This window comes from Lithobates pipiens, unplaced genomic scaffold, assembly GCF_037356315.1.
Source record: "Lithobates pipiens isolate NorthernLeopardFrog02 unplaced genomic scaffold, aLitPip1_a1.2 Scaffold_30, whole genome shotgun sequence".
In the NCBI taxonomy this organism is placed as follows: domain Eukaryota; kingdom Metazoa; phylum Chordata; class Amphibia; order Anura; family Ranidae; genus Lithobates; species Lithobates pipiens.
The window spans coordinates 32,774,155-32,800,659 of record NW_027507791.1 but is presented as its reverse complement, the minus strand read 5'-3'; the positions used below and the strand labels follow the sequence as shown (position 1 = coordinate 32,800,659).

The following is a 26,505-nucleotide window of genomic DNA, read 5'->3' as shown; positions in this document are numbered from 1 at the left end:
CCATGTGTGTCGCGGCCCTGCCCTTTCCTTCCTGCCCCTTCACTTTCTCCTCCGTCCTTGTAGATGTATATAATCCGTATACTGTGCCCAGCCCGCAGATGTATCACCCACCCCCCCCCCCCCCATTCTAACAACTGTTCACTATCCGTTCAACGGCACCAATTTTCCATGAGCAGAAAAAGTAACGATCGACCATTTCCCATCGTCTAGAATATTGGAAGTTTCCATTATTTTTATATCTAATGGGGGTTGTAGGAGGATCTGGAGGAGGACCTTCCTTTGTGGGCGATGAGCGCTCTCGCCTGAATTGCTCGCCGTCACGCAGAAAGAATTTCCAGTTTGTTGGAAGGTCTCGGTAAGAGTGAGTGAGTGGGGCCACAGGGCCCCTTTTTGCTTTTTCTATGAATGTCTCGATCGTTCTTCACAACAGGAAGATCAGATTTCAGTAAAAGCAAATTTGTACTTTGCCCTGAATTGACAAAAAGGACGGGTTCTCTTGGTAGGGCCCTCAACCCCCCCACCCCCACCCCCCACTTGTCCCACCTATACTGACCCCCACCCCCCACTTCTCCCACCTATACTGACCCCCACCCCCCACTTCTCCCACCTATACTGACCCCCACCCCAACCCCCCACTTCTCCCACCTAGACTGACCCCCACCCCACACTTCTCCCACCTATACTGACCCCCACCCCACCCCCCACTTCTCCCACCTATACTGACCCCCACCCCACCCCCCACTTCTCCCACCTAGACTGACCCCCACCCCCCACTTCTCCCACCTATACTGACCCCCACCCCCACCCCACACTTCTCCCACCTATACTGACCCCCACCCCCACCCCACACTTCTCCCACCTATACTGACCCCCACCCCACCCCACACTTCTCCCACCTAGACTGACACCCACCCCCCACTTCTCCCACCTATACTGACCCCCACCCCACACTTCTCCCACCTATACTGACACCCACCCCCCACTTCTCCCACCTATACTGACCCCCACCCCACACTTCTCCCACCTATACTGACCCCCACCCCCACCCCACACTTCTCCCACCTATACTGACCCCCACCCCAACCCCACACTTCTCCCACCTATACTGACCCCCACCCCACACTTCTCCCACCTATACTGACCCCCACTTCTCCCACCTATACTGACCCCCACCCCACCCCACACTTCTCCCACCTATACTGACCCCCACCCCCCACTTCTCCCACCTATACTGACCCCCACCCCACCCCACACTTCTCCCACCTATACTGACCCCCACCCCCACCCTATACTGACCCCCACCCCCACCCCACACTTCTCCCACCTAGACTGACCCCCACCCCACCCCACACTTCTCCCACCTAGACTGACACCCACCCCCCACTTCTCCCACCTATACTGACCCCCACCCCCACCCCACACTTCTCCCACCTATACTGACCCCCACCCCACCCCACACTTCTCCCACCTATACTGACACCCACCCCCCACTTCTCCCACCTATACTGACCCCCACCCCCACCCCACACTTCTCCCACCTATACTGACCCCCACCCCCACCCCACACTTCTCCCACCTATACTGACCCCCACCCCACCCCACACTTCTCCCACCTATACTGACCCCCACCCCACCCCACACTTCTCCCACCTATACTGACCCCCAACCCCCCACTTCTCCCACCTATACTAACCCCCACCCCACACTTCTCCCACCTAGACTGACACCCACCCCCCACTTCTCCCACCTATACTGACCCCCACCCCCACCCCACACTTCTCCCACCTATACTGACCCCCACCCCACCCCACACTTCTCCCACCTATACTGACCCCCACCCCACCCCACACTTCTCCCACCTATACTGACCCCCACCCCACCCCACACTTCTCCCACCTATACTGACCCCCACCCCACACTTCTCCCACCTATACTGACCCCCACCCCACCCCCCACTTCTCCCACCTATACTGACCCCCACCCCACACTTCTCCCACCTATACTGACCCCCACCCCACCCCACACTTCTCCCACCTATACTGACCCCCACCCCACACTTCTCCCACCTATACTGACCCCCACCCAACCCCACACTTCTCCCACCTATACTGACCCCCACCCCACCCCACACTTCTCCCACCTATACTGACCCCCACCCCACCGCCCACTTCTCTCACCTATACTGACCCCCACCCCACACTTCTCCCACCTATACTGACCCCCACCCCACACTTCTCCCACCTATACTCACCCCACCCCACATTTCTCCCACCTATACTGACCCCCACCCCACACTTCTCCCACCTATACTGACCCCTACCCCACCCCCACACTTCTCCCACCTATACTGACCCTCAACCCACCCCACACTTCTCCCACCTATACTGACCCCCACCCCACACTTCTCCCACCTATACTGACCCCCACCCCACACTTCTCCCACCTATACTGACCCCCACCCCACACTTCTCCCACCTATACTGACCCCCACCCCACCCCACACTTCTCCCACCTATACTGACCCCCACCCCACCCCACACTTCTCCCACCTATACTGACCCCCACCCCACACTTCTCCCACCTATACTGACCCCCCACCTGCTCTGTTACTCTATGGACTCCACTAATCCGTTGGAGAAGACTAGTCTGTATTTTTGCAACTCTTACAGCAAAGGAGATCCTCGGTTGTCAGAGGTTAAACCTCATGTCCGTAAAGAGAGTTCTGTTGTTAGGAGGACATCGGCATTCCCACCCACTGATACCTTCACTGGACACCACCCCCCACCTACTGATACCTTCACCAGATACCACCCCCCACCTACTGATACCTTCCCCAGATACCACCCCCCACCCACTGATACCTTCACTGGACACCACCCCCCACCCACTGATACCTTCACTGGACACCACCCCCCACCTACTGATACCTTCACCAGATACCACCCCCCACCTACTGATACCTTCCCCAGATACCACCCCCCACCTACTGATACCTTCACCAGACTTCACCCCCCCACCTACTGATACCTTCACCAGACTTTACCCCCTTACCCACTGATACCTTCACCAGATACCACATCCCACCTACTGATACCTTCACAGGACACCACCCCCACCTACTAATACCTTCACAGGACACCACCCCCCACCTACTGATACCTTTACAGGACACCACCCCCCACCTACTGATACCTTCACCAGATACCACATCCCACCTACTGATACCTTCAAAGGACACCAACCCCCTACCCACTGATACCTTCACCAGACATCACCCCCTTACTCACTGACCCCCCCCCCCCCCCCCACCCACTGATATCTTTCTTCACTGTCTTTCAAAACTGTTGTCAAAGTCCAATGAAGATATCAGTGAGTGAGGGGTGGTGTCTGGTGAAGATATCAGTGGGTGAGGGGTGGTGTCCGGTGAAGGAATCAGTGGATGAAGGGTGGTGTCCTGTGAAGGTATCAGTGGGGGAGGGGTGGTATCCTGTGAAGGTATCGGTGGGTGAGGGGTGGTGTCCGGTGAAGGAATCAGTGGGTGAAGGGTGGTGTCCTGTGAAGGTATCAGTGGGGGAGGGGTGGTATCCTGTGAAGGTATCGGTGGGTGAGGGGTGGTGTCCGGTGAAGGAATCAGTGGGTGAAGGGTGATGTCCTGTGAAGGTATCAGTGGTTAAGGGGTGGTGTCCTGTGAAGGTATCGGTGGGGAAGGGTGGTGTAACTTTCACAGGACGCCCCCCTCACCCACTGATCTCTTTCTTCACTGTGTTTCAAAATTGTTGTCAAAGTCCAATGAAGATATCAGTGGGTGAGGAGTGGTGTCCTGTGAAGGTATCGGTGGGGAAGGGTGGTGTCCTGTGAAGGTATCGGTGGGGAAGGGTGGTGTCCTGTGAAGGTATCGGTGGGGAAGGGTGGTGTCCTGTGAAGGTATCTGTGGGTTAGGGGGTTGTGTCCAGCAAAGGTATTGGTAGGTAGGGAGTGGTCTCCAGGGAAGGTATTGGTAGGTAGGGGGTGGTGTCCAGGGAAGGTATCAGTGGGTTAGGGGGTTGTGTCCAGCAAAGGTATTGGTAGGTATGGTGTGGTGTCCAGGGAAGGTATTGGTAGGTAGGGAGTGGTGTCCAGGGAAGGTATTGGTAGGTAGGGGGTGGTGTCCAGGGAAGGTATTGGTAGGTAGGGAGTGGTGTCCAGGGAAGGTATTGGTAGGTAGGGGGTGGTGTCCAGGGAAGGTATTGGTAGGTAGGGAGTGGTGTCCAGGGAAGGTATTGGTAGGTAGGGAGTGGTGTCCAGGGAAGGTATTGGTAGGTAGGGTGTGGTGTCCAGGGAAGGTATTGGTAGGTAGGGTGTGGTGTCCAGGGAAGGTATTGGTAGGTAGGGAGTGGTGTCCAGGGAAGGTATTGGTAGGTAGGGTGTGGTGTCCAGGGAAGGTATTGGTAGGTAGGGGGTGGTGTCCAGGGAAGGTATTGGTGGGTAGGGAGTGGTGTCCAGGGAAGGTATTGGTAGGTAGGGGGTGGTGTCCAGGGAAGGTATTGGTAGGTAGGGGGCGGTGTCCAGGGAAGGTATTGGTGGGTAGGGAGTGGTGTCCAGGGAAGGTATTGGTAGGTAGGGGGTGGTGTCCAGGGAAGGTATTGGTAGGTAGGGGGTGATGTCCAGGGAAGGTATCGGTGGGTAAGGAGTGGTGTCCAGGGAAGGTATTGGTGGGTAGGGGGTGGTGTCCAGGGAAGGTATTGGTAGGTAGGGAGTGGTGTCCAGGGAAGGTATCGGTGGGTAGGGAGTGGTGTCCAGGGAAGGTATTGGTAGGTAGGGGGTGGTGTCCAGGGAAGGTATTGGTAGGTAGGGGGTGGTGTCCAGGGAAGGTATCGGTGGGTAGGGGGTGGTGTCCAGGGAAGGTATTGGTAGGTAGGGTGTGGTGTCCAGGGAAGGTATTGGTGGGTAGGGGGTGGTGTCCAGGGAAGGTATTGGTAGGTAGGGAGTGGTGTCCAGGGAAGGTATCGGTGGGTAGGGAGTGGTGTCCAGGGAAGGTATTGGTAGGTAGAGGGTGGTGTCCAGGGAAGGTATCGGTGGGTAGGGGGTGGTGTCCAGGGAAGGTATTGGTAGGTAGAGGGTGGTGTCCAGGGAAGGTATCGGTGGGTAGGGGGTGGTGTCCAGGGAAGGTATTGGTAGGTAGAGGGTGGTGTCCAGGGAAGGTATTGGTAGGTAGAGGGTGGTGTCCAGGGAAGGTATTGGTAGGTAGAGGGTGGTGTCCAGGGAAGGTATCGGTGGGTAGGGAGTGGTGTCCAGGGAAGGTATCGGTGGGTAGGGGGTGGTGTCCAGGGAAGGTATTGGTAGGTAGAGGGTGGTGTCCAGGGAAGGTATCGGTGGGTAGGGAGTGGTGTCCAGGGAAGGTATCGGTGGGTAGGGGGTGGTGTCCAGGGAAGGTATTGGTAGGTAGAGGGTGGTGTCCAGGGAAGGTATCGGTGGGTAGGGGGTGGTGTCCAGGGAAGGTATTGGTAGGTAGAGGGTGGTGTCCAGGGAAGGTATCGGTGGGTAGGGAGTGGTGTCCAGGGAAGGTATTGGTAGGTAGGGAGTGGTGTCCAGGGAAGGTATTGGTAGGTAGGGAGTGGTGTCCAGGGAAGGTATCGGTGGGTAGGGTGTGGTGTCCAGGGAAGGTATTGGTAGGTAGGGAGTGGTGTCCAGGGAAGGTATTGGTAGGTAGGGAGTGGTGTCCAGGGAAGGTATCGGTGGGTAGGGTGTGGTGTCCAGGGAAGGTATTGGTAGGTAGGGAGTGGTGTCCAGGGAAGGTATCGGTGGGTAGGGGGTGGTGTCCAGGGAAGGTATTGGTAGGTAGGGGGTGGTGTCCAGGGAAAAAAAGCTAGTTCTCCCTGAGACCGCTTCAAAAACAGGGCCATGGGTGTTTCGGAATGTACAAAATTGTAATCTGCTACTTACATGGAGTAAGATGGTATAACGTTGTAGAGTATTCTGATTGCCTTTCTTTCCCTAGTGAAGATAATGGGATTGTGCTGTATATGGGTTTCCTCCGTCTCTAGATTTAGCGTTGAACTCATTAGCCGTGGTTTTTTTTTCCTCCCGTGGAATGATGTCACTAGATCTGTATCAGAAAAGGTTCTATTCACCGCAGTTTTCAGAATGGTTACAACATTTTCCATACATTAGCAGTTTCCATGGAGTATGTGATGGATACGGTACGGGAGATCGCTTCTGAGCCCACATACAGAAATAGCGCCGTGTGCCGCCTCGACAGAGTGGGGAAGGAGGTGGTAGTGGATCCTGGTGATCTTGTGGTAAGGATGAGAGGATCACCAGAGGTCTCGCCAGGCGTTGTCCTATTGGTGGCCAAGCCTAAGGACATCTTCTCTTCTAGGGGATTATTTTGCCCATTTTCTTCCTCTTTACCTGGGGAGGTAATTGGTGAATGTTCATGATCTTGGACAGTCTGATTGGCATCTCCTGTCCATGGCATGCTTTGGGCAAGGAGAAAACGCTGATTTTTTTTTAAAATACGAACCTTTCACGGCACAATTGTGTGACAATTTTTAGCCTCTTCTGCCAACATCAAAACAAAACTCCAAGAAAAACTTAGAGTAGTGAAGGGTTAGGCCAGCCACTCCCAACCATGGGTTGTCCAGAGGATGCTCCTTGGGTTCCTTGAGCTATGACTGATTTGACCTCTTGTTATGGGGTGCCTGCACAGTTCTTGGGCCAACACCACTTGGCAGAACCAGGAGCAAGTAACCAAGGACCTATTTGTCTGTAATGGTGGTATTCTGGGCACGCTATTCTTCCCACTGACCATCAATGTAAGGGACATTCTTCCCACTGACCACCAATGTAAGGGACATTCTTCCCACTGACCACCAATGTAAGGGACATTCTTCCCACTTACCACCAATGTAAGGAACATTCTTCCCACTGACCACCAATGTAAGGGACATTCTTCCCACTTACCACCAATGTAAGGAGCATTCTTCCCATTGACCCCTGAAGAATTTGTTTTAGTAGGGGTTCCTTGAGACCTTACTTTTTTTTTAGGGGTTCCTCTTGCGGGGTGAGGGAGGGAAGGCTGCTTTGGGTGTTCTTTAATGCCTTTCCACTGACCACCAATGTTAGGAGCATTCTTCCCACTGACCCTCAACATAAGGAGCATTCTTCCCATTGACCACCAATGGAAGGAGCATTTTTCCCATAGACCACCAATGTAAGGGGCAGTCTTCCCGTTGTCTACCAATGTAAGGAGCATTCTTCCCATTGTCCACCAATGTAAGGAGCATTCTTACCATTGACCATCAATGGAAGGAGCATTTTTCCCATAGACCACCAATGTAAGGGCCAGTCTTCCCATTGTCCACCAATGTAAGGAGCATTCTTACCATTGACCAACAATGGAAGGAGCATTTTTCCCATTGGCCACCAATGTAAGGGGCAGTCTTCTCATTTTCTCATTGACCCCTGAAGAATTAGTTTTAGTAGGGGTTCCTTGAGACCTGATTTTTTTAGGGGTTCCTCTTGGGGTGGGGGGGGGTGGGGGGCTAGGCTGGTGAGGACCACCAATGGAAGGAGCATTTTTCTCATAGACCACCAATGTAAGGGGCAGTCTTCCCATTGTCTACCAATGTAAGGAGAATTCTTCCCATTGTTCATCAATGTAAGGAGAATTCTTCCCATTGTCCACCAATGTAAGGAGCATTCCTACCATTGACCACCAATGGAAAGAGCATTTTTCCCATTGACCACCAAAGTAAGGGGCAGTCTTCCCATTGTCTACCAATGTAAGGAGCATTCCTACCATTGACCACCAATGGAAAGAGCATTTTTCCCATTGGCCACCAATGTAAGGGGCAGTCTTCTCATTTTCTTATTGACCCCTGAAGAATTGGTTTTAGTAGGGGTTCCTTGAGACCTGAATTTTTTTAGGGGTTCCTCTTGGGGTGGGGGGGGGGGGGTTGCAGGCTAGGCTGGTGAGGACCACCAATGGAAGGAGCATTTTTCCCATAGACCACCAATGTAAGGGGCAGTCTTCCCATTGTCTACCAATGTAAGGAGAATTCTTCCCATTGTCCATCAATGTAAGGAGAATTCTTCCCATTGTCCACCAATGTAAGGAGAATTCTTCCCATTGTCCACCAATGTAAGGAGCATTCCTACCATTGACCACCAATGGAAAGAGCATTTTTCCCATTGACCACCAATGTAAGGGGCAGTCTTCCCATTGTCCACCAATGTAAGGAGGTTTCTTCTCATTTTCTCATCGACCCCTGAAGAATTAGTTTTAGTAAGGGTTCCTTGAGACCTGAATTTTTTTAGGGGTTCCTCATGGGGTGAGGGGGGCTAGGCTGGTTTGTGTCCTCGTTTATGCTTTGCCTTTAGTGTCCCTGTTGGGGTAATTTTAATTACTTCCTGCCCAGGGACCATACAGTAAGGGAATCCGCCAAGTGGGGATACAGTGCAACTATAAACGTTTTAGTAGAGACCTGGGCTCAAAGGTAGAGAAGTTAGGGCTTGAGATCCCTATTTTGGAGGCAGCTCTCTGTCAACCGGGTTAACCTTTGGGGTCCCTGAAGTAATCTGAAGAGTTTAAAAAGAATAAGAGTGCTGCAGATCCAACTTCCATAAAGTCTTTATTGCATATAACAAGAGATCAGATGGGGAAGCCAAGTTAGGCCTTCTGTCCCCGTTATTGCCACTTAAGAATGTACAGTAGAAAGGATAAGAGCACCACAGACCTCATGCCAGTTCTTTGCTGCATATAACAAGAGATAAGAAGGTAAATCCAACACATTTTGAGGGGTCCCCCCTTCATCAGGGGTTAGATGCTGACTGGAAGTGAAGAAAATACGGGAAAACAAATTGTCTTCGATTGCGGTCAGCATCTAAAGCTAAGTTCACATAACGGACGGAATGGGCTGTCCAACGTGCAAAAGCACAGAAACTCGGGTACATCTGCATGGTGTGAACCTAGTCTAAGACCTGACAAAGGGGGTGTCTCTTGTCCCTCTTGTCATATACAATATAGACTTACTGGACTTGCATTCGATCTGTGATGCCCTCGTCCTTTCTACATTCTTAAGTGGCAATAACGGGGATAGAAGGCCTACTAACCCTTCCCAACTTTATACAAAGCTAAAATAAGAGTTTTGCCCAGAGCCTCTCGGGAACTAGAGGTCACCGCCGTGTCACCATTAGGCTTCGGGGGGGTTCAAACATGATGTATCAGGGGACAGTTGTGACATTTGCAGGCTGATTATGGTGCCACGCTCCCCCCGTGGTATGGTGACACGAAGGAGCCGGAAAGTTTTTAAAGCCTATCCCAACAGCCAATTTTTTTATTTTATTTTTTTTTCCTTTTTAGTTTTGATTGGTGAAAATTCAAAATCTGCAATACCTTAAAAGGGAACTTCCACGGCACAAGTTATGTTTTCAGCATGCCAAATATGTGTCCTCACCGAAAACAAACACAGAGCGAATGACAGACGACATATTTATAGAGCGAAGATAGAATTGTGCCCAAAACTCGCCGTTTCTTGGCTCGCTGCTCCGGCATTTAGTTTAGGTCACCAGTTTTCCACGTTTCATGGTTATTCTTCATTCTTTTTTCTTTATATACACGCCCCTTCTGTTCATTCGACTCCTCCCACTTTCTCAAATATCACAGGTTACCCCCCCCCCCCCCCCCGAAGAGATTACTACTCCCTGGAGAGACACCTCTGTACCCACTCACACCTACAGGCGATAACACTGACCTCCCCAACATTGCTGGGGCATTCAGGTCTGAACACCCGTGTTTGCTGATTCCAGTGCCGGAGAAAATCTGGGGAGCGAGATTGAAAGCCCACCACAAACAATGCAATCTAAATGTACAGTCTAACAATAAAAAGAAAAGTCCTTAGACACAAATCGCTACAAAAACGCGTGTAAAACGTAAAAAGACACCTTAAGCCTGCGCTCCATCCGAGCCTCACCAAACGCGTTTCGCCCTACAAGGGGTGAAACACGTTAGTGCTGGCCCAGATAGATGGAGCCCGGGCTGAAGCTGTTTTCACACACGGGTTTTTGTTGTGATGCGCAGGACTTTTTCTTTTTTGTATCGATATCCACTGAGCTGGGATGGGCTGCGTCCTCCCAGCAGTTGATTGGAAGAGAACCCATTGGAGCCACCTTTAAGTGACTTTGAACGTGGCATGGTTGTCAAAAAGTGCCGATCTGCTGGGATTTTCACACACAACCATCTCTCGGGGGTTTTACAGAGAACGGTGAACAAAAAGAAAAAATTTCCAGTGAGCGGCAGTTGTTTGGAGGAAACTGAGGCTACAATTGGCGCAGGATCACCAAAATTGGACAATAGAAAATTGGAAAAACGTTGGCTGGTCTGATGAGTCTGGATTTCACCTGCAACGCTCAGATGGTGGGGTCAGAATTTGGCGCATGGATCCATCCTGCCTTGTATCACCGGTTCAGGCTGGTGGTGGGGGTGTAATGCCGTGGGGGATATCTTCTTGGCACACTTGGGCCCCTTGGTACCAATTGAGCATTGATGAGTATTGTTGCTGACCGCGTCCATCCCTTTATGACTACAGTGCCCCCATCTTCTGATGACTCCTTCCAGCAGGATAATGCCCCATGTCACAAAGCTCCAATCATCTCACCACTGGACAATGAGGTCCCTGTCCTCCAATGGCCTCCACACTCACCACATCTCATCCAATGGCCTCCACACTCACCACATCTCATCCAATGGCCTCCACACTCACCACATCTCATCCAATAGAGGGCCTTTGGGATGTGGTGGAACGACGGGAGATTGGCATTATGGATGTGCAGCTGACAAATCTGCAGCAACTGCGTGATGCCATCATGCCACTATGGACCAAAATCTCTGAGGAACGTTTCCAACACCTTGTATCTATGCCACCAAGAATGAAGGCAAAAGGGGGTCCAACCCGCTACTAGCAAAGGAGGGCCTAATAAAGGGGATCCAACCCGCTACTAGCAAGGTTGACCTAATAAAGGAGGTCCAACCCTCTACTAGCAAGGGGGACCTAATAAAGGAGGTCCAACCCTCTACTAGCAAGGGGGACCTAATAAAGGAGGTCCAACCCGCTACTAGCAAGGTGGACCTAATAAAGGGGGTCCAATCCGCTACTAGCAAGGTGGACCTAATAAAGGGGGTCCAACCCGCTACTAGCAAGGTTGACCTAATAAAGGAGGTCCAACCCTCTACTAGCAAGGGGGACCTAATAAAGGAGGTCCAACCCGCTACTAGCAAGGTGGACCTAATAAAGGGGATCCAACCCGCTACTAGCAAGGTTGACCTAATAAAGGAGGTCCAACCCGCTACTAGCAAGGTGGACCTAATAAAGGGGGTCCAACCCGCTACTAGCAAAGGAGGGCCTAATAAAGGGGATCCAACCCACTACTAGCAAGGTTGACCTAATAAAGGAGGTCCAACCCTCTACTAGCAAGGGGGACCTAATAAAGGAGGTCCAACCCGCTACTAGCAAGGTTGACCTAATAAAGGAGGTCCAACCCTCTACTAGCAAGGGGGACCTAATAAAGGAGGTCCAACCCGCTACTAGCAAGGTTGACCTAATAAAGGAGGTCCAACCCTCTACTAGCAAGGGGGACCTAATAAAGGAGGTCCAACCCGCTACTAGCAAAGGAGGGCCTAATAAAGGGGATCCAACCCGCTACTAGCAAGGTGGGCCTAATAAAGGGGATCCAACCCGCTACTAGCAAGGTTGACCTAATAAAGGAGGTCCAACCCTCTACTAGCAAGGTGGACCTAATAAAGGGGGTCCAACCCGCTACTAGCAAGGTGGACCTACTAAAGGAGGTTCAACCCGCTACTAGCAAAGTTGACCTAATAAAGGAGGTCCAACCCTCTACTAGCAAGGTGGACCTAATAAAGGAGGTCCAACACGCTACTAGCAAGGTGGACCTAATAAAGGGGGTCCAACCCGCTACTAGCAAGGGAGGCCTAACAAAAGGGCTCCAACCTGCTACTAGCAAGGTGGGCCTAATAAAGGGGGTCCAACCCGCTACTAGCAAGGTTGACCTAATAAAGTGGGTCCAACCCTCTACTAGCAAGGGGGACCTGATAAAGGGGGTCCAACCCGCTACTAGCAAGGGGGACCTAATAAAGGGGGTCCAACCCGCTACTAGCAAGGGGGACCTAATAAAGGGGGTCCAACCCGCTACTAGCAAGGGGGACCTAATAAAGGGGGTCCAACCCGCTACTAGCAAGGGGGACCTAATAAAGGAGGTCCAACCCTCCACTAGCAAGGTGGACCCAATAAAGTGGCCGGTGAATGGATACATATATATATATATATAACACACACACACCTACATTCCTCTGCAGTCGGGAAGGGCATGCTGGGTATTCCATGAAGGCGTAACACAGATTGTGCCGCGCTCGCAGTTAGCCTAGCGATATATATAGATTAAAAATAACATCCTTTATCGCGGTGACTCAGTGCAATGTAACGCAACAGAACAAATAGAAGGGGAAAGCTTCACCTTATATTTTCCGTCCCCCGTTTTTAACACCTTGTGTGACAACACTGCTGTTTTTATGGTGTTTTTTTTTTTTTTAGGAACTATTTTTGTTGCTATGTATACAGATAATTGAAGGAGTCGGGAAGATCCACCCTTATTTCATCATACTGCATGCGGGCACGTGGTACTGCAGAGTATACTATTTCTCTTAAGGTGAACCAACCCCCTCCCCCATAGAGACGCTCCACCCGTATTTCACCATACCGCTTACCGACACATGGGGGGGGAGGGGGATTTAAATGAACCCCATTGCATTTCAGGGTGTACCATTTCTTTCAGGCCCCTTTCACACGGGCTGTCCGATCAGTTCCACCTCTCAGTTTTTAAGGTGGACCTGGTCGGACTTTGCATTGTCCTCTATGGAGCAGCGGATATACACTGACACCCGCCGCCAGTTGTGGCCCGACCATTAAGGGCGCACAGGCGCCGCCCCCTCTATCATGCCACCCCCCTATATCGTGCATGACTTTATCCATGGCCGCCCCCTAATTATGCATCCGGCCCTTTTTAGGATACCGGGCGCCTGAATTACAGGAGCGGGGGATGCTTCTTTTTTTTTTAAGCACCTAATTAGGGCCATAGGCTCTAATATAGGCTTCAAAATAGGCTGGGCTCATGGTGCAGAGCTTTGCGCTCAGAGCCCACCTAGGTGTGTTAGAAAAGCAAATGAATATTCGCTTTTCTAACACTGAACCACCTCCCTCGCCAATCGGGAAGCGTGGGCCTAAATACCCGTCACCCGATTGTCCGAAAGGACAGGCGCTCCTATCGGACGCCTAGCAGGAAGAAAAAAAGAGATGCATGGAGGACAGAGCTCGCCGCTGCCTGACCCGCTGCCTGTTCCACAACTCGCCGCCAAAACCCGCTGCCCGCTCCACAACTCGCCGCCATCACCCACTGCCTGACCCACTGCCCGTTCCACAACTCGCCGCCATCACCCGCTGCCCGACCCACTGCCCGTTCCACAACCCGCTGCCATCGCCTGTTGCCTGACCCGCTGCCCGTTCCGCAACTCTCCATCACCCACTGTCTGACCTGTTGCCTTTTACACAACTTGCTGCCTGACCCGTTGCCATTCCGAAACTCACCGTCATCACCCACTGCCCGTTCCACAACTCACCGCCATCACCCGCTGCCCATTCCACAACTCACTGCCATCACCCGCTGCCCGTTCCACAACTTGCCATCATCACCCGCTGCCCGTTCCGCAACTTGCCGCCATCACCTGCTGCCTGACCCGCTGCCCATTCCACAACTCACCGCCATAACCCGCTGCCTGACCCACCACCAAGATGGGGTAAGTGCTGGTCAGACAGCGAGGGGGCGGGGGCAGTCACAGCAGCTGCATTTGATGGGCACAGCGGCTGCATTTGATGGGCACAGTGGCTGCACTAGATGGCACAGTGAAACTGCAATTGATATATTTTTTTTCAGAATTCTTCAGTTTGTTTGCGCCCCCCCACCCCAAAAAATTTTGAGCACCAGCTGCCACTGTCCGCCGCCATTCGATCTGATCCTGTCCTCCAAAAACAGACAGATGGTGGTCCTATTTTCCTCGCATCGGATGGAAACAGACACGCGGTCTTTTTCCATGTGATTGCCCCATAGAAGAGAGCGAGACTGTGTCTGTGTCTGCTCAGCATAGCGGAGCGGACATGAAAATGTCCGCCTGCTTAGCGGAGAGATTCCCAAACGCCCCCCCCCCCCCCCCCCCACACTGAGCAATCGGTATTCCACTTAGCGGAGGCGCCCGTGTGAAAGGGGGCTTAAGGTGAACCCGTCCTCTTCCATAGAGACACCGCAAATCTGGGTGACATCCATTTGGACTCACTTTGCTGTTGGACCATCCTGACTTCATGCACATGACATCCTAGCGGGCAGAAGAGAATACACGGGTGCCCCATCCGGGCCCTATGAGAAAACCCTGAAAGCCTCTGTGGCTGGATGGTGCACTGAGTGGTATCAAAGCCAATAGGCAGCCAGGGAGGGATATCTGGTCAGCATTCTGGGCGGGGACCTCCCCGGAGGACACTTACTGCCCTAAAGGTTAGTAGCACTCGGTGAACTATTCAGCATTAAGACTCTCTAAGGAGCGGGGCTGTGCGCCTGTGCCTTCTGTGCGTTGGATAACGCCAGGACCCCATACACAGGAGCTAAACGCCCAGCGGGTACGAGGGCTTAGGAAGGAAAATCTTTTGTCCACGTTTTTGGCCAGACTTCCGACATTCCACAAATTACTGTTTACAGCATTCAACGGAGATGTTTAAACCCGTCAAGCGTTGCGCTCCGAGGTGGCGATTTACGAGTACGTTTGGGTATTTCTATCTGACCATCGCCCAGATATACCCACCATTCTTTATTAACTAGCCACCAATTTTATGGTCTGCACTTTTTTTCTGGGTTCTGATCTGTTTCATTTTATTACTGATGAATATAGTTTAGTTGTATAGAGCAGCCCGAGGTGTCAAATACGTTTTATTTATTCTTGTAATACATTGTACTGTTCATATGGATGTCTCATGAGCTGCAAATAGAATAATGATCAGCTGGAAATAATTGAGGGGTTCCTCTGGCGTACGATCAACTGATCTGGGGGGAAGGTCCTTCACCTGCAGGGGGGAAACCAGTGCTGTCCTCCGGATTGGGGGGATACCAGTGCTGTCCTCCGGATTGGGGGGATACCAGTGCTGTCCTCCGGATTGGGGGGATACCAGTGCTGTCCTCCGGATTGGGGGGATACCAGCGCTGTCCTCCGGATTGGGGGGATACCAGCGCTGTCCTCCGGATTGGGGGATACCAGCGCTGTCCTCCGGATTGGGGGGGTACCAGCGCTGTCCTCCGGATTGGGGGGGTACCAGCGCTGTCCTCCGGATTGGGGGGATAACAGCGCTGTCCTCCGGATTGGGGGGGTACCAGCGCTGTCCTCCGGATTGGGGGGATACCAGCGCTGTCCTCCGGATTGGGGGGATACCAGCGCTGTCCTCCGGATTGGGGGGATACCAGCGCTGTCCTCCGGATTGGGGGGAAACCAGCGCCGTCCTCCGGATTGGGGGGATACCAGCGCCGTCCTCCGGATTGGGGGGATACCAGTGCTGTCCTCTGGATTGGGGGGATACCAGCGCTGTCCTCCGGATTGGGGGGATACCAGCGCTGTCCTCCGGATTGGTGCTTTGTATTCGGATTTGCAGGTCCAGCCTAGGGTGATCCCACCGGTATATTGTCTACATGGGGTTATCTGTCGGCTGATAGTCTGCATGCAATCTGATGTCTACAATTGTGGGGGGTGACTTCTGTATACCAGTATATGGAGCAGATAGACTGACTTTTTCAGATATGGCCATTGTCTAGACTGAGGTCTGCGGCCATCTTGCATCTTATGATTGTAAAATGCGATCTGGAGATACGATATTGAAGATCTATTTTAACGTTGAACGCTGAATTCCGGAATTCAAGAAACCCTACTGCCTTCAATAAAAACTGGACCGGGGTCCGATCCCTTTGCTACTCCATCCAAATAAAAAACAAAATGGTGGTATTAAACCCAAAACCAAATTTTATGATATGGTAGCTCACAAAAAAAAATGAAAAGGGTAAACTTACACCCTCCCCACCCCCCTGGTCCCCGCTGTACTTGCCTCCACGAGGAATCAGTGCCCATGCAAACTGTGTCCAGAGATTTGAAAGCCCCAGCTTTTCTTCCCCTTCTTTCTGTAGGACTTAGGATGGATTAGAGTGATTCCGATTTGGTCAAAGCAGTCATGTGTCGGTGCTGACCAATCAGAATCCCTCTGATCCATCCTGGTAGCCCTGAAGAAAGAAGAGGAAGGAGAGTGGGGCTTTACAGCTACGACTGCATGGGCACTGATCACTCACAGAGGTAAGTGCAGCGGGGGGGAGGGGACCTAGGTTGTACGTACAGGTTTGCTGGTCCCTGGTACCGCATCTTCTGGTTTTCCCGGAGCATCCCCTGGAGATCGCTCCCAGCTGCTGCGTCGTCATGTGGAGCGCTCCCCGGGGGTTGTAACGTAGACCTGCAACTCCGCCCAGCTACAACCTATTCTGACGCAGATCCGCTTCCACCTGGTACTCTAGCCGTGCCAGGGATGTTCGCCAAGGCCAGGGGCCTTCTAATGGAGGACAGATTGAGGGTAATGACTGCCGTGAAAATGGTGATTTTGGTAAGATTTGGGTGGACGGGGTCCGCCTTACAGCTGAAGTGACTTGATTTTATTTTGTATTTGCGTCATCTTGCATTTTAGCTGCGCCTTCCCACTTACCATAAAGATCTCGGCGAGGTACGAGGCATGTTGCGCCTCATGCGACGTCTCAGAGGAGGGTTGGCGCACCGATAAGGGAAAGGAGCACTGAGAGGTATCAGACGGTGATTGTGCCGGACGGCGTCTGTATATTCCCCTCTCTCCCGGCTAATCAGCAGGATGTTCTGCAGGATGTTGGAGACGGAATAATTACTGGAGATTTGAATGGCAGCCCGGCTAATAATAATGTAATTACCGCCTTTGCTGTGACAGGAACCTGCCTGTGGGGGATGGGGGCATTCTGGGTATTGGGGGGGGGGGGGCTGCTGGTTCAGCATTCTAATTAACACTTTCATTACTCCCGTGAAAATGTCAATTACTTTCTTGTAAATTGTGAACTGAAGGTGAAGCCATTTTCTCGGCCACATCACTAATGAACATCAACATTCCAAAATGGCTCCACTTTGGTTTAGTGATGTCATCGCTCTCTAGTGATTGGATAGGCTGCATTCTCTGTGATGTCACCGCTCTCTAGTGATTGGATAGGCTGCATTCTCAGTGATGTCACCGCTCTCTAGTGATGGATAGGCTGCATTCTCAGTGATGTCACCGCTCTCTAGTGATGGATAGGCTGCATTCTCAGTGATGTCACAGCTCTCTAGTGATGGATAGGCTGCATTCTCAGTGATGTCATTGCTCTCTAGTGATGGATAGGCTGCATTCTCAGTGATGTCACTGCTCTCTAGTGATGGATAGGCTGCATTCTCAGTGATGTCATTGCTCTCTAGTGAAGGGATAGGCTCCATTCTCAGTGATGTCACCTCTCTCTAGTGATGGATAGGCTGCATTCTCAGTGATGTCACTGCTCTCTAGTGATGGATAGGCTGCATTCTCAGTGATGTCATCGCTCTCTAGTGAAGGGATAGGCTGCATTCTCAGTGATGTCATCGCTCTCTAGTGATGGATAGGCTGCATTCTCAGTGATGTCACCGCTCTCTAGTGATTGGATAGGCTGCATTCTCAGTGATTTCATCGCTCTCTAGTGATTGGATAGGCTGCATTCTCAGTGTTGTCATTGTTCTGTAGTGATTGGATAGGCTGCATTCTCAGTGATGTCACCGCTCTCTAGTGATGGATAGGCTGCATTCTCAGTGATGTCATTGTTCTCTAGTGAAGGGATAGGCTGCATTCTCAGTGATGTCACCGCTCTCTAGTGATGGATAGGCTGCATTCTCAGTGATGTCACCGCTCTCTAGTGATGGATAGGCTGCATTCTCAGTGATGTCACAGCTCTCTAGTGATCGATAGGCTGCATTCTCAGTGATGTCACTGCTCTCTAGTGATGGATAGGCTGCATTCTCAGTGATGTCATCGCTCTCTAGTGAAGGGATAGGCTGCATTCTCAGTGATGTCACCGCTCTCTAGTGATGGATAGGCTGCATTCTCAGTGATGTCATCGCTCTCTAGTGATGGATAGGCTGCATTCTCAGTGATGTCACAGCTCTCTAGTGATCGATAGGCTGCATTCTCAGTGATGTCACCGCTCTCTAGTGATGGATAGGCTGCATTCTCAGTGATGTCACAGCTCTCTAGTGATCGATAGGCTGCATTCTCAGTGATGTCACCGCTCTCTAGTGATGGATAGGCTGCATTCTCAGTGATGTCATTGCTCTCTAGTGAAGGGATAGGCTGCATTCTCAGTGATGTCATCGCTCTCTAGTGATGGATAGGCTGCATTCTCAGTGATGTCATTGCTCTCTAGTGAAGGGATAGGCTGCATTCTCAGTGATGTCACCACTCTCTAGTGATGGATAGGCTGCATTCTCAGTGATGTCACCGCTCTCTAGTGATGGATAGGCTGCATTCTCAGTGATGTCACAGATCTCGAGTAATGGATAGGCTGCATTCTCAGTGATGTCCTCGCTCTCTAGTGAAGGGATAGGCTGCATTCTCAGTAATGTCATTGCTCTCTAGTGATTGGATAGGCTGCATTCTCACTCATGTCATCGCTCTCTAGTGAAGGGATAGGCTGCATTCTCAGTGATGTCATTGCTCTCTAGTGAAGGGATAGGCTGCATTCTCAGTGATGTCATTGCTCTCTAGTGATGGATAGGCTGCATTCTCAGTGATGTCCTCGCTCTCTAGTGATGGATAGGCTGCATTCTCAGTGATGTCATTGCTCTCTAGTGATGGATAGGCTGCATTCTCAGTGATGTCATCGCTCTCTAGTGATTGGATAGGCTGCATTCTCAGTAATGTCATTGCTCTCTAGTGAAGGGATAGGCCGCATTCTCAGTGATGTCACCGCTCTCTAGTGATGGATGGGCTGCATTCTCAGTGATGTCATCGCTCTCTAGTGAAGGGACAGACAGAACTCTTGGTGATGGTATTGGAAATTGCTGATCTTATAATCTGTGTCTTCTGTCTGTTGATTCGATTGGTGTTGGAATTGCTGTCGATATTAAGCAAAGAGTTTTCTTCTGTACAACTCGGTAACAGGAAGTTCAGACTCCGCTTCCTCTTTCTCAAGGAAACTCTTGTCACCTCCCTGAGCAGCATTACCCAACAACCCGCCTCGGTCTCTTCTAGATAAGATTCACATTTCTCCATCGATGGAAGCGTCTGATGTAACGACTTTCCCCGTATGTCCTCGCAATCCAATTCCTGAGAAGTATTTACAGAGGTGTAGATGGGGGCTCATGGGGGGGGATTTGGGGGGGGTCAGGTGACACAGCCGGGCAGGCAGGAAACATTATGTGACTAAACTTCCTCTCCGGGTCGGGGGGGATTCCGCGACATAGGGTGATGAGTTCTGGTAAATAAATTTATAGACGCGGTGGGAATTTTGCCTCCTCTTTGGGAAATTGTGTCGATCAAGCTTAAAACCCCAGAAGGCTTATTTACCGTCTTTGCAGTCAGTCGTGGTGAGCTCAGAAAAACGATCACCACTCTAGACTCAGATATAGATCCAGTATATATATATATATATACCCGGGTCCTTCGTACCGAAAAGGTCACTCCAACCCTGAAATGATACTTTTTGGTTCAGGTAGGTGCTGTGTGGTTGACTCCTTGGTGTCTTCCTAGCTTCCCGTTTTATTGTGGTAAAAAGCCTAACAGGGTCTACAGCAAGAGGAGTGAGCCGCCTTAACTCCCCTTTAAATGGCTGTAGCAGATAGGTAGGGCAGGGGGCTTTTCAAGATGATGCAGTCTGATGTCTGGGACCAAGGTTGGGATGACCAATCTCAGCATGTATTTTCCCGAACAATCCCCTTCATTCCAACATCTCCCACCCACTCAGCCACCCACCCTTAAAAAATAGGGGCCCATCATTGGTGACATGAGAGGAATAGGGCCCATCATTGGTGACATGGAGGTATAGGGCCCATTATTGGTGACATGAGAGGAATAGGGCCCATCATTGGTGACATGGGAGGTATAGGGCTCGTGATTGGTGACATGGGAGCTATAGGGCACATGATTGGTGACGTGGGAGGAATAAGGCCCACATTGGTGACATGGGAGGACTAGGGCCCATCATTGGTGACATGGAGGTATAGGGCCCATCATTGGTGACATAGGAGGTATAGGGCCCATTTTTGGGGACATGGGAGGTATAGGGCTCGTGATTGGTGACATGGGAGCTATAGGGCACATGATTGGTGACATGGGAGGAATATTGCCCATGATTGGTGACGTGGGAGGAATAAGGCCCACATTGGTGATGTGGGAGGAATAGGGCCCATGATTGGTGACGTGGGTGGAATAGGGCCCATCATTGGTGATGTGGGAGGTATAGGACCCTTCATTGGTGATGTGGGAGGAAGGGGGGCCCATGATTGGTGACGTGGGTGGAATAGGGCCCATCACTGGTGACGTGGGTGGAATAGGGCCCATCACTGGTGACGTGGGTGGAATAGGGCCCATCACTGGTGACGTGAGTGGAATAGGGCCCATCACTGGTGACGTGGGTGGAATAGGGCCCATCATTGGTAACGTGGGCGTAATAGGGCCCATCATTGGTGATGTGGGTGGAATGGGGCTCATTACTGACATGGGAGGATTAGGGCCCATCATTGGAGACATGAGAGGAAAAGGGGGCAAACATTTGTGACATGAGAGGTGTAGGGCTCATCATTGGTGACATGGGAGCTATAGGGCCCATCATTGGTGACATGGGAGGACTAGGACCCATAATTGGTGACATGGGAGGACTAGGGCCCATCATTGGTGACATGGAGGTATAGGGCCCATCATTGGTGACATGAGAGAAATAGGGCCCATCATTGGTGACATGGGAGGAATAGGGCCCATCATTGGTGACATGGGAGCAATAGGGCCCATCATTGGTGACATGAGAGGAATAGGGCCCATCATTGGTGACATGGAGGTATAGGGCCCATCATTGGTGACATGAGAGGAATAGAGCCCATCACTGGTGACATGGGAGCAATAGGGCCCATCATTGGTGACATGGGAGGAATAGGGCTCATCATTGGTGACATGGGAGGAATAGGGCCCATCATTGGTGACATGGGAGATATAGGGCCCATCATTGGTGACATGGGAGGAATAGGGCCCATCATTGGTGACATGGAGGTATAGGGCCCATCATTGGTGACATGAGAGGAATAGGGCCCATCATTGGTGACATGGGAGCAATAGGGCCCATCATTGGTGACATGGGAGGTATAGGACCCATAATTGGCCAGCGTTGGGTGGTGGTCAGAAAAAAAAATGCTTGAAGGCCTTGCATATTGTGGTCACTTATAGGCATGCAAATTTGTGGCGCAAACATTTATACAGATAAGAAAAAGATAAGATGCCCAGTCAGGACGCGGCTTCATTTGCGTGCGTTGGCCGCTAACGTCTGCATCATTTATGGTGGCGGCTAATCAGGGATCAAGCTTTGCCATTTTTTTTTCCAATTAGGCAACTATGTATCTAATGTCCGCATTTAGCTGAATGTCAACTTGACGGCCGCTCCGATTCCCGCCTTCGCCAACGCAGCAGGTGCGGTAAGGTGGTGCGTTCCCCAGAAGTTGGTGACAGTGGCAGCTCCCTCGTCTCCTCTGCAGAGATGTTTTGGGGGGGGGGGGGGGGGTGGTCCCTGGCACAGTTGATGCGGTTGTCATGGTTATACATAGCGAGATGTCTACATGTTCCAGGATTTTTTTTTTTTTCTCTCGCTCTCTCTCTCTCCCTCTCTCTCTCTCGCTATCGTGTCGGCGGATACTGCAGCATTCACCCAGAGATGCAGCATCAGCCTGCTTTCCGCAGCACCTCTGTCTACGGCCCCGTGCGGGCGGACGCCCTCGCCGCCTCCACCGCCCCTCGCCGGCTGCAGACCATGAGCTGGAGGGCCAAACGCCCCGGCGAACGCACTACGTCAGGCATGATGATGGTGGGTTCGCAAGCCGCCTGCCCTTTTAGAGATTGACCGTTAAGCGGATAGGTAGAGTGACCGTTTCGGGGGCGGGGAGGGGGTAAGGCGGACGCGGCTGTAATGTGTGATTACGAAAAAAGGAAAGCGGCAAAAAGATTTGACCATCGTTAACGATGTCCTTTATTTTTTTTTATTTTTTTTATTGCAGAATAAAGACAAGGAGAAGATGAAGGACGCCAAGGACACGCGCTACACCAACGGGCACCTCTTCACCACCATCACCGTCTCCGGGACGACCATGTGTTTCGTGTGCAATAAGAGCATCACGGCCAAGGAGGCGCTCATCTGTCCGAGTAAGTAAATGACCCCCCCCCCACCTTACGCCTAACTTGCCGTGTCCGGGGGGGGGGGGCTTTTGCCCCCATTGCCCCCCCTCCAAAAAAAGGAAATGCAAGCCAGGAGCGCGTTCCGGAATGCAAGGGCTCATAGCTGGTAATAGGCTTTGCATCGGTTATCTGTGCCAGTCCGAGGAGCGCGTTTTATCTTCCATAAAAGCTCAGCGCGTAGGCGGGGAAGGAAAGCGGCAGCTCATTTGTGTGTTTAGCTGGTGTGTGTTTGGGGGACCCCTGCAGGCTGTGTGCATAAAAATCCCCAGACCGAGCGCCAGCAAGATTGCTGCAGGATACAGTTAACCCTTTCCTCTGGGGGTGGGGGGGGGGGGGCGCTGCGCAGAGACGCGGGGCTCCACCCACTCGTGCCGTCCAGGGTTGATTTTTACGGGACGCTATTTTATTTATGGACGTTTCTCGTTTTTTACATTTTTGTATGTCAGGAAGCAGAAATCGTTTTCGCCCTCTGAAAATTGGAGATTCTCAGGGAAAAGTTTTCATAATTGTAAATGATACAAGTATATATTTTATTACGTGGATGGAATGACACGTGTAACCGGGGCAGCCTTCAAAAATTTTGGGGCCCCTTACACAGCTTTAATCCTGGGGCCCCCCCTCCTTCCGGGCCTGACTCGCTTACATCAGAATTTACCCCTTTCATTAGGGTCCCCAAAGTTCCCTCCTTTACATCAGGGGTCCCCAGAGTCCCCCCTCCTTTCCTCAGTGTCCCCCAAAGTCACCCCCCCCCACATCAGGGTCCCCCAGAGCCTCCTTCCTTAAAGCAGGGTTTCCAGAGTTTCCACTTACATCAGGGTCCCTAGAGTCCCCCTCCTTTCCTCAGTGTCCCCAAAGTCACCCCCCCCCCCCTACATCAGGGTCCCCCAGAGCCTTCTTCTTTAAAGCAGGGTCCCCAGAGTTTCCACTTACATCGGTGTCCCCAGAGTCCACCTCCTTAAATCAGTCGCCCCAAAGCTCCCCCTCCTTAAGCCAGAGTCCTTCTTTCATTGGGATCCCAAAGTTGCCCCCACTTGTCCCCAGAGATCCCCTTACTACAGGTCCCCAGAACCCCCCTTATATTAGGTTTCCCCTTTCATTAGAACCCCCCCCCTTACATCAGGATTCCCAGAGCCCCCCTTACATCAGGGTCCCCCAGAGCCTCCCTCCTTAAATCAGGGTTCCCAGAGTTCCTACTTATATTTGGATCCCCAGAGTCCCCCTCCTTAAATCAGGCACCCAAAAGCTCCCCTCTTACATCAGAGTCCCCCTTTCATTAGGATCCCCAAAGTCACCCCTCTTACACCCAGGTTCCAAGAGCCCTTCTTACATCCAGGTTCCCAGAGCCCCTCATACATCCAGGTTCCCAGAGCCCTTCTTACATCCAGGTTCCCAGAGCCCTCTTACATCCAGTTTCCCAGAGCCCTCTTACATCCAGTTCCCAGGGCCCCTCTTACATCCAGGGCCCCTCTTACATCAAGGTTACCAGGGCCCCTCTTACATCCCAGGTCCCAGGGCCCCCTCATACATCCAGGTTCCCAGGGCCCCTCTTACATCCAGGTTCCCAGGGGCCCCTCTTACATCCAGGTTCCCAGGGCCCTTCTTACATCCAGTTCCCAGAGCCCCCTCTTACATCCAGGTTCCAAGGGCTCCTCTTACGTCCAGGTTCCCAGGGCTCCTCTTACATCCAGGTTCCCAGGGCTCCTCTTACATCCAGGTTCCCAGGGCCCCTCTCACATCCAGGTTCCCAGAGCCCCCTCTTACATCCAGGTTCAGGCTCCCAGGGCTCCTCTTACATCCAGGTTCCCAGGGCCCCTCTTACATCCAGATTCAAAGAGCCCTCTCTTACATCCAGGTTCCCAGAGCCCCTCTTACATTCCAGGTTCCCAGAGCCCCTCTTACATCCAGGTTCCCAGAGCCCCTCTTACATCCAGGTTCCCAGGGCCCCTCTTACATCCAGGTTCCCAGGGCCCCTCATACATCCAGGTTCCCAGGGCCCCTCTTACATCCAGGTTCCCAGGGCCCCTCTTACATCCAGGTTCAAAGAGCCCCCTCTTACATCCAGGTTCCCAGAGCCCCTCTTACATCCCAGGTTCCAGAGCCCCTCTTACATCCAGGTTCCCAGAGCCCCTCTTACATCCAGGTTCCCAGGGCCCTCTTACATCCAGGTTTCCCAGGGCCCCTCATACATCCAGGTTCCCAGGGCCCCTCTTACATCCAGGTTCCCAGGGGCCTTCTTACATCCAGGTTCCCAGGGCCCCTCTTACATCCAGGTTCCCAGGGCCCCTCTTACATCCAGGTTCCCAGGGCCCCTCATACATCCAGGTTCCCAGGGCCCCTCTTACATCCAGGTTCCCAGGGCCCCTCTTACATCCAGGTTCCCAGGGCCCTTCTTACATCCAGGTTCCCAGAGCCCCCTCTTACATCCAGGTTCCCAGGGCTCCTCTTACGTCCAGGTTCCCAGGGCTCCTCTTACATCCAGGTTCCCAGGGCTCCTCTTACATCCAGGTTCCCAGGGCCCCTCTCACATCCAGGTTCCCAGAGCCCCCTCTTACATCCAGGTTCCCAGGGCTCCTCTTACATCCAGGTTCCCAGGGCCCCTCTTACATCCAGATTCAAAGAGCCCTCTCTTACATCCAGGTTCCCAGAGCCCCTCTTACATCCAGGTTCCCAGAGCCCCTCTTACATTCAGGTTCCCAGAGCCCTCTTACATCCAGGTTCCCAGGGCCCCTCTTACATCCAGGTTCCCAGGGCCCCTCATACATCCAGGTTCCCAGGGCCCCTCTTACATCCAAGGTTCCCAGGGCCCCTCTTACATCCAGGTTCAAAGAGCCCCTCTTACATCCAGGTTCCCAGAGCCCCTCTTACATCCAGGTTCCCAGAGCCCCTCTTACATCCAGGTTCCCAGAGCCCCTCTTACATCCAGGTTCCCAGGGCCCCTCTTACATCCAGGTTCCCAGGGCCCCTCATACATCCAGGTTCCCAGGGCCCTCTTACATCCAGGTTCCCAGGGCCCTTCTTACATCCAGGTTCCCAGGGCCCCTCTTACATCCAGGTTCCCGGGCCCCTCTTACATCCAGGTTCCCAGGACCCCTCTTACATCCAGGTTCCCAGAGCCCCTCTTACATCCAGGTTCCCAGGGCCCCTCTTACATCCAGGTTCCAGGGCCCCTCATACATCCAGGTTCCCAGGGCCCCTCTTACATCAGGTTCCCAGGGCCCCTCATACATCCAGGTTCCCAGGGCACCTCTTACATCCAGGTTCCCAGGGCCCCTCTTACATCCAGGTTCCCAGGGCCCCTCTTACATCCAGGTCCTCAGAGCCCCCCTTACATCAGGGTCTCCAGAGGCCCACTTACATGAGAGTCCCCCTTCCATTAGGATCCCAAAAGTCACCTCTCTTACATCTGGGTTCCCGGGGCCCCGCTTACATCCAAGGTCCTCCAGAGGCCCCCTTACATTAGGGTTCCCCTTTCAATAGGATCCCCAAAGTCGCCCCCCTTAGACCAGGGTCCCCAGAGCCCCCTTTAGACCAGGGTCCCCAGAGCCCCCCGACCTTACATAAGGGTCCCCAAAACTTACATCATGGTCCCTAGAGCCTATTCCCTTTTAAGACAGAAGGACAGAGTGGGGTAAGGAAGTTGAGAGGTTTAAGAGAATAGTTGGGGTAGTGGAAGGAGAGGAGGGAGCGTTGTGAAGACCCCGGCTTACAGCTTAGATTTTGCTGACTTTATTCTCTGTTCTCGTATTGAACTGTCAATTTATTGCCCAGTTTGGACTTTACTATCTATAAAATTCCGGTGGAACAATTTGATGGAGCTCATGGTGGGAACTCGTCTTTTGATTGCTTAGTTTCTGGCAGTTATGTGATTCCTGGTAAATGGAAATTGTTACATGTGTGGCCAGCTTAACCACTCACCCTACTGGTTATT

The 26,505-nt window shown here is 52.3% G+C and overlaps 1 protein-coding gene across 5 annotated transcripts in view; it reads left to right on the top strand.

The window, feature by feature from the left end:
* ARHGEF2 (Rho/Rac guanine nucleotide exchange factor 2) overlaps positions 1-26,505 on the top strand; it is a 233,614-nt gene that overhangs the window by 161,994 nt on the left and 45,115 nt on the right. For 3 of the 5 annotated variants that reach the window (XM_077463972.1, XM_077463971.1, XM_077463975.1), the window contains one exon: positions 22,400-22,544. In XM_077463972.1, the coding sequence (XP_077320098.1) occupies positions 22,400-22,544 (145 nt within the window). Of the gene's footprint in view, positions 1-16,596; positions 16,728-22,063; positions 22,210-22,399; positions 22,545-26,505 lie in introns of those variants that run through there. The other 2 variants (XM_077463974.1, XM_077463973.1) reach the window with 2 other exon arrangements.